Source organism: Colletotrichum paranaense, assembly GCF_030867605.1.
Source record: "Colletotrichum paranaense strain IMI 384185 chromosome Unknown Scaffold_10.1, whole genome shotgun sequence".
Lineage (NCBI taxonomy): Eukaryota > Fungi > Ascomycota > Sordariomycetes > Glomerellales > Glomerellaceae > Colletotrichum > Colletotrichum paranaense.
The window spans coordinates 972,028-979,938 of NW_026848968.1; the positions used below are offsets into that span (position 1 = coordinate 972,028).

Here is a 7,911-nt window from a genome sequence, read left to right on the forward strand (position 1 = left end):
TGCACTGAGGCGACGCTGAGGTGGAAGCATGTGATACGTGTGGAATGAGTGGGAAATATATGTAAATACTAAATGAATGTACGCTGTTGGATCACGGATTTGTCCGCAAACGAACGAAACCACTCGGGACTTTCTCACGGCATTCTGAAGAAACCCCCCCTCCCCTCCGTACCCCCCGTCGCGCGTCATCGACTAAGTAAATCCAACATCAAGCTCCCCCCCTTCCATTAAAGCGGGCACGACTAAGACATTTGCCATGGCGGTGAACCTGTGTGACCCTGAGAATTCGGTTTGCCCGGCATCTGGGTATGGGAGACTGGTTGATGGGCGGTTCCAAATTCTGGCTGCTGAGGATGGGGCATTTGCTGCTCATAGCTGGTCGGGACAGACCCTGCCACAAGTCCAGGTTGAGAATGCGTTGGCTGTGACTGCTGATGTGCTTGAGGCTGACCCATTTGCTGTGGAGAGAACATCTGATGTGTTGCTGCCTGTACATGTGCAGGCGGAGCCTGCTGTTGTAGAAACGCTTGTTGCGACTGTTGCGGATACTGTTGTTGCGGCGGCGGCTGCTGCTGCTGCTGGGGCTGCGTCGTCACTTGCCAAGGAGAGGCCGAGTACGTCGGTTGACGAAAGGGGTCTTGCGCAACAGTTTGAAACCTAGCCGCCTGAGCCGATCCTCCGAAGTGCACGTTCGGTCTCTGCGGTTGAGGAGCAGGGTCAGATTTGAAGAACGGATCGATAACTTGACTCTCTCCCCAAGAAACCGCTGGCCGGGTGTTCGGGTCACTTCCAAATTCGTCACGACGGATTCCGCCAGCGCGGTTGAGGTCTGCATCCGTGTGACTTAGCTTCGTCTTGTAGATGTAGCGACTGAACTGATCCGAGACTTCTCCGACGCGACGAAAATTTTCCCTTGTGAGATGAATTTGTTCTCCCGTCTCGGTGTGGTAGCCTGCAAGTGCAATGGCGCTTTGAAAAGCATTGCGAATCTGTCGCCCGTTCCAAACCGGCCCTCGCTCTGGGCGGCCTTGGATGGTCCATATTTGCTGGGCGAACGCGAGAATATCTTGTTCGTCAATCTGGACTCCGTTCGCCTTAACCTTCCTGATGTGGCTGCTCCATATCCTTGCTGTCTGAATCTCTGCCAAGGGGGGGTAATAAAGAGACATGTGTATCCTGGATTTGAAGGCTTCATCGAACGTCCCAACCCGATTAGTGGTTAAGAAAAGAATGCCTTCATAGTACTCTAGAACACGAAGAAACACTTCAAAACAATCAGCTGAGAATCTTCCGAGAGAGTGCGTAATCTTCGCGTGAATCTCAATGACTTAAGAACCTTACCAGAAACCAGAGCATTCCGCTGCATGTCGGTAGTTGTTCTTTGGGCGAGAAATATGTCTGCCTCATCAAGAAGTAATACACAATTCCAAGCATGAGCCAAACGAAAGATTTCTTGCAGTTTCGACTCTACTTCGTTTGGGTGAAGGCCAAGATCCCCTGTCAGACTTTGTCAGCTCTCGAACCTTGATGAACTTGAACCAGCATGTGCGTACCACATGTAATAGGGAGCAACGGCCGACTGTAAGCTTGAGCAACACATTCTATAACCAGATGTGAACATTAGTTGCTATTCTGTTCAAGTGACGTTGTGGTTGTCAACTCACCGGCTGTTGAAGTCTTTCCAACGCCAGGCACACCATGCAACAAAATGATGACCCCTCGCCCTACGTAACAGACATGGCCGCGTCAGTAAAAAAAGGTCGCGTCAAGTAAGGATTGACTTACCTTTGTCTCTCACAAGATCCAAATGCATTTTTCGTGACTTGTCTTGGGAGAAGTGGGACTTTATGAGTGATTGAACGAGCTCTTTGTGACCTGTCGGCAACTCAAGATCGTTCCATGGTTCTGGAGGATTCGTAATGGGTTGGAGTAGGTCGTTCCCATGGATATCGTGGATGATGGGAAGACATGCTTAACGTCTGTGGTCAGTATTGCATCCCCAAGACCTTCAAGAGCACTATTACTCACCCCATTTTCTGTTCCTTAGTACGAATGCGAACACTCTATTAGGCAAAAGCAATTGGTCGTCGCCAGATGGCGCCAATCCGGCAATGTCCCATCGCGCCCACTTACGCCGCTCCGAGACTAGAAATGCAGAAACTCCCATATCGGTGTCGTTGAAAGCAATCGGTCCAAGTCTTCGGTTGCGGTATACAGCTGCCAGCTCGCCAGTGGAATCTGGCGCATCTGCTGGAAGTTCAATTGGAGAAATCCACGCTGGAACCTCCTCGATGGCTCGGGTCATGTCGACAATTACTTCACTGTCGAATCTTTCTGTATACTCGAGTGAACTTCGAGCTGCTTCTCTCCCCAGTGCGGCGAGCTTCGTACCTCTGAGCGTAAGATGGAGATTTCGTCCAGAGAAGTAACGATGCTGAGCTCCAGCAGATACGAGCTCGATAAACTTTCTCCCACGCTCTTCGACTAAAGCCCGACTGAAAAGAGACTCTTCTCTTTCAGCCACCTGAATTGGTACTATCGGCAAGTCGTTGATAGCTTGCGTACCATCGAATTCAGAAAGGGTAAATCTTTGCCAAACTGGTATGTACTGCTCCCCATTGAAGTCAAGACAAAAGCATTCGACGACGAAGGGAGTGAAATCGTCTATGACAGGATTGGGGACCTCATCGTACTGAACCCGTCGCGACCAACGGCCACCACCGCGCCCCATTACTTTCCAGACCTTCTGCGGTATCTTGGGATCTCTTGAGATTATCAGGGAGCCTTGAGGAAAAATATACCAAAGTTCAGAGAACTTCACCGGCTCATCCATCCTTTTTATGTGTTCGACACGGGGGTTCAATCTTGTTTGAATGAATTCCTGCAAACATCGAAGGTCCAAAATATAGGCTGTCATCTCCCTTACATCTGTTGAATCGCTGCCTGGGTCATTCTGATACACGCCGTCAATCACTGGCTCGAGTTCAGCATCATTGAGTTGTGCAAGGTATTCTTCTTCAGTTTTGTCCTCCAGTGCCTTTCGTGAATTCTCGAGATGGTCTATAAGGTCTCTAAGCCTTCCCTCAAGTTCAAAGAGAACTTTGAAAGGCCGTAAGACGTGAAACGCTTGTTGTGGACTCATTCTCTGCGAGTGACTCTCTTCAGTCGCAGATGTAATGAACCTTCTTAGACGGAAAGAGTTGACTCGGATTCTTTCTGGTATAAGTTGATCCTGCTGAGATGCGACGGGGATGGTTGAGCGATTGACGTCGTGCGGTTGACGTTGATATCCAGGGTCTCGAGGCCTAAAGAGTTCGACTCGGGTTGGCTCATTGGAGGGAATGTCTATTGCAAAATACTCGGATTTCTCGTGGTAGTCGACTGCAACCTCCCGCCAAGGACGGTAATTCAGCTTGGCAATACAAACCCTCCCACGGATGAAGGATGAGGTAGAGACTGAGCGCTGACGTCTCCGAGGTTCGTGAGTAGAGTGACTGCCGGGCGAACCCGAGTCTGAACGTTCCAAGCCCCTCTCTGAACGGCGATGCGTTGTTCGCGACCGTGACCTTCGCTCTTCGTTGTTCTCATTGATTTCATGGGAAAGGGCTCGGACTGACTCTTGGACACAATGAAAGTCTTCTAGGTGTTGCTGGAGTGTCGTTTCAAGTAAGCTCTTCTTATCTCCTGAGTCGATAGATTCAACTGTCTGAGACATATTTCGTAGGTAGCTTCCCATAAGCGTCAGAGAGCCCAAGATCGCATCGATTCTACACTTCACTGGCGAATGCGTCATTTCATCATGACCTTCCTGTTGCGCGCCATTGTCATCGACGGTCGTCGTAGTCGCCATAGTTGAGTCGCTCTGTGTTTGGCCGGAGCTTCCGCTTGCCTACGTGACGATGAGCTTTGTTTCTTGCCCGCCAACATTTAGACATGTCGCAATGACATACCTCTAACATATCGCTTGGAACGACTTGCTCTTTTCCAGTGGTCGACATTGTTTTGCAGCCTCGGCGTTGTACCTGTTGCTCAGATTACGACTGGAGACACGATTTGCTCCTTGGTTGAGCGATGGGCAAGCGGGAAGGGTACAGCGTCCCATATTTGACGGTTCTCCATTGCGGTAGCAATGAAACATGTAATCCGGTAATTGCATCAGCAGCCACCACAGCCTGCTTGAGGTTACACAGAGAAGTGAGACCGGCTTCGTTTCGACACATTTGCATCAGCTCATTTTGCTGTAGATAAGCGCGCCTGCATCCTTACCCTGACAGAACTGTCCTATCAGGAGCATTTCTGAAGCCATGCGGCACCCTCTTCGAATGTATTGCCCGTCATGTATCCAAACAGGGAGTCACCTCACCGCCTTCATCCGGTTAAGCCCAGTCTTCCATGATGGAGCATAGGCACACCGCCAGCCTTGGCAAGGAATGTATATTGTCGGCCTGAAATGCGGGGAATCAGGCTGTGAGCATGGGAATAGGCGGTCTCGATGAATGCACTTTGATAAGAGCAGCTGAAAGTGACTAAATGTATCCATACGAGTAGTCCCTGATTTTACCTAACCTATAGTATCTATCCTCAGGAAAACATCACCCGTGACCAACAAGCTTGCTCTAGCAAGATAGTTCTCGTGCGATGGATGTCACGAATACAAGTTTGATCGAAACCGAGGAATACAGACGATGGATCAAACATCATGCATCTTCACAGGACCCTGCATGGGCGTTTGACGATGCTGTAAAGCGTCTGCAGATGCCCCCAGCTTCGCGAAAGTAAGTAACTCCGCTCCCACTCAAGAGTTTGGTTGTTCAAACGGCTTGCGATCATTAACGTGAATCGGGGTAAGGCTTGAAGCCAGCAAGCTTAAGTTTGACGAATACATCAAAGGATTCCTCTTGAGATCATCCGATTCGGCAACAAAGAACATTCTAGGGAACACAGCCTCGTGGGAGGATGTCCTCGTAGAAGCTAAAGCAGTTTGCGATAGGTACAAGACACAACGGAACATCTTCGGCTACAAAAACCGGTTGTTTACGACCGGGGCACGTCGTATTGAGTTTCTGATAGAGCTCGTACCAAGCGGAGACTATACTGGTACAATATGCGGCGGTCTCAAGCTGATCTGCAGTGTATGTTGTAGGCCTTTCAAGTCTAATTTATGTGATCTTCTAATAGGTACAAGGCGGCGAAGCGTCATCATGAGCTTGTCGACGTTGTGTTGAATGCTTTGGCTACCTTGTCACAAGAGATCGATGCGACCAAGACCTACGTTCGGCTCTACGCGTGGTCGCCGCTCCTTCGAAGTGCAGTCGAGACACTATACGTGGCAGTCCTTGTCGCAATCGAAGCAATGATCAAGTGGCTTGAAGGCCTCATGAAGGGTACGTTGCCACAGGTATCATTGACACTGAACTTGAGCTAATCGTGTTATTCTGATTTACTTCAGACTTTGGCGGCTTCAGGGCAGGACTCAGATCAATCTTCGCGGGTGAAAACTACGGTTCCGAACTACGAGACAAGATAACCACGAGCATCGACGAGGCTTCGGCCCACTTTGACGATGCAGTCAGAGAATGCTTCCATTTGAAATTTGATGGAGTTGCCGAGAATATACTCACACTTGGCAATTCCCTGGAAGAAGTTCATCAATTCCAAGGGGATGAATCAAACAGGAGGGCTGAGGAAGCTAAGCGACAAGAGATAGGATTGCAAAAGTCTTTTGAGGCAATGAAATCACTCGAGAATGTCGTTCATGGTCTAGCCCGGGACTCTAAGTGTATGGCCCACAATTCGCAGAATCCGAATGCTCTGAACTGACGTATATCGATAGGGCAAATGGAAGAGATCAAAGCCTTGAGGGCTGAAATCAATCAGCAGTGTCAGGGAAAGCCTCAACAGGTCACAAACCACTATCACCTATCCATCCCCCAAGTCACAGCTTCTCAATTATTGTCGGCACTTGGTTTCGGTTTGTTGTCGAACGCTGAGACTCAGGCGGTCTCTGCTATACAGAGAGATTCGGAGTTTGTCGTTTTCATGGGCAAATCGCTGAATCCACAAAATCAAGGCCGTATCACCTCCGTTACGCAGGACTTCAGATTTCAACATTGGTTCAAGTCGATGAACTCCGAAGTCTTGACCATTAGCGGCATGGAACTTGATGCACTGCACACCGATCTTGTTTCGCCCTTAAGCTACATGTGTTCAATACTTGCCCGGACACTTTCCCGCATTAATTGCGCTCGCCCTTTGGCATTTTTCTGCCGTCTGCACTGCGACCCAGACGGTCCTCTTCCTGGTTCCACTGGTTTATTGAGGTCATTGATCTCACAAATCGTTCTTTCTTCATCAGACCAAATTGATCTGGGGTTTCTAGCAGAAACAGACCTGCAAACCATTCGCAGTTATGATCTGGAAGTTCTCTGGGGCGTATTCGAGAATGTTGTAAACCAGCTGAGGTCCGGAGTTATCTTCTGTATGATTGATGGCGTGACCTTTCTGCAGAGTGAGTTGCACATCCGGGGAATGTATCTGGTCATGCAGTGGCTAGGAATGTTGGTGAAGGACATACAAGCGCGCAACAGCGGGCTTGTTTTCAAAGTGATGGCGACGAGTCCAGTTGGGAGTGAGTATTTCCGCGTGTGGTTCCCTGATGCCATAGAGATTGCCTTGCCTGGAAGCTTTTTGTCTGATGGGCTGGAACTTGACGAGCACAGGATGACATCGTTCGCGCAAGGCTCATTTTCATCTGCTTGAATTCAGTGCCGAAGGGGGGGTCTTGATGTTGCCAAGTCGCTTTGCGTTCCGTTATTTTCTTTTTTTTTTAATACTCTCATTAAGCAGACAGGTTTTTCAAGCATCCACATTTTGTCATCTAGCAAGCCGTAAATCTGGTGAACTATAATTTTGATTCCGTAATGGATCATGTCTTCCCGCCCGCCGACCATTCTGATCTTATTATGTCTGAATGTATAGCAGGTCTCTTATTACGTTTTGTTACAGCTAGGCATCGCTCGTCGTCAGTCTACGATCGAATCAGGAATCGTATCAGGAACAGATATCGCTTTCATCTTCAAGGCGTACGAAGATGTCGGCCCAGCGCTACAACTAGGTAGACGATTTGCCCCATGGCATTAATGTCGCAGAATTGGCCTATCTAAGGTTGGAATCTGATAATCCCTCGTACATTGTGAATCCAACTATTTACTCAATTGATTGATTGAACACTCCAAATTCGATACTTTCTGCCGCTGATCTTACTTTAGACGATTCTTCGAATCTCCTCAGCATTATGTCCCAGTCGCTTTGTGCTCAAAACCGTGGAACAATTATCTTATCTCATATCTAGCAGCTCACAGCGGGCGTGTCTCCGCGATCGGCATCGGTCGTAGCAGGGCATCCGCTGATGCACTTCCGGCAGACCTGTCCACTGCCCTCGGGTTCCGAGCTGCTGCAGCTTCCATCACAGCGGCCGGCATCGAAAGACTTGTAGTGGCAGTCGTAGCAGTCGCGACGCACGAGGTTGCTGCTCTCGGAAGGGGTGGCAAGGACGCCCGAGGCGACCAAGGTGATTGCGGCGACGATGGTGGCGAACTTCATGGCTGCGGTTCGGAGGCAATATTTCGACAAGTGTATAGGTAAGATCTTCCGTTCCTATGACAAGGATAAGTCGGTCAAGCTTTCGGTCAGCTTTGCTCAAAGTTGGAAACCTACCTTAGAGTAGACGTCGAAAATGATAATCAAGAAGTAAAGGATGCGAAGGTTGTGCTGTCGTGCCGTGTGACTATACATGGAAAGTCTTGCCAGCTTCGAGATTTATAGTCCAACTATGATTGCTTCTTCCACTGGGGAAAGAGCAGTAAGTGATCGCCGTTCCTGGAATAGCTTCAGGTGATGGATCGAGTCAGT

The 7,911-nt window shown here is 49.2% G+C and overlaps 3 protein-coding genes across 3 annotated transcripts; 1 reads left to right on the plus strand and 2 right to left on the minus strand.

The window, feature by feature from the left end:
* Positions 1-657: 657 nt before the first annotated feature.
* On the minus strand, positions 658-3,998 carry CPAR01_12003 (uncharacterized protein; the record flags this gene model as incomplete). The annotated part of the gene is made up of 8 exons (XM_060496261.1): positions 658-698; positions 749-1,279; positions 1,342-1,497; positions 1,554-1,601; positions 1,665-1,724; positions 1,786-1,971; positions 2,134-3,889; positions 3,951-3,998. 8 exons carry the CDS (start codon positions 3,996-3,998, stop codon positions 658-660), a joined length of 2,826 nt encoding a protein of 941 aa, XP_060345046.1.
* Positions 3,999-4,638: 640 nt separating this feature from the next.
* CPAR01_12004 (uncharacterized protein) lies at positions 4,639-6,759 on the plus strand (the record flags this gene model as incomplete). The annotated part of the gene is made up of 5 exons (XM_060496262.1): positions 4,639-4,775; positions 4,850-5,132; positions 5,186-5,384; positions 5,450-5,779; positions 5,834-6,759. The coding sequence occupies 5 exons, from the start codon at positions 4,639-4,641 to the stop codon at positions 6,757-6,759; spliced, it is 1,875 nt and encodes a 624-aa protein (XP_060345047.1).
* Positions 6,760-7,264: 505 nt separating this feature from the next.
* CPAR01_12005 (uncharacterized protein) lies at positions 7,265-7,602 on the minus strand (the record flags this gene model as incomplete). The annotated part of the gene is made up of 2 exons (XM_060496263.1): positions 7,265-7,306; positions 7,360-7,602. The coding sequence occupies 2 exons, from the start codon at positions 7,600-7,602 to the stop codon at positions 7,265-7,267; spliced, it is 285 nt and encodes a 94-aa protein (XP_060345048.1).
* Positions 7,603-7,911: the final 309 nt, after the last annotated feature.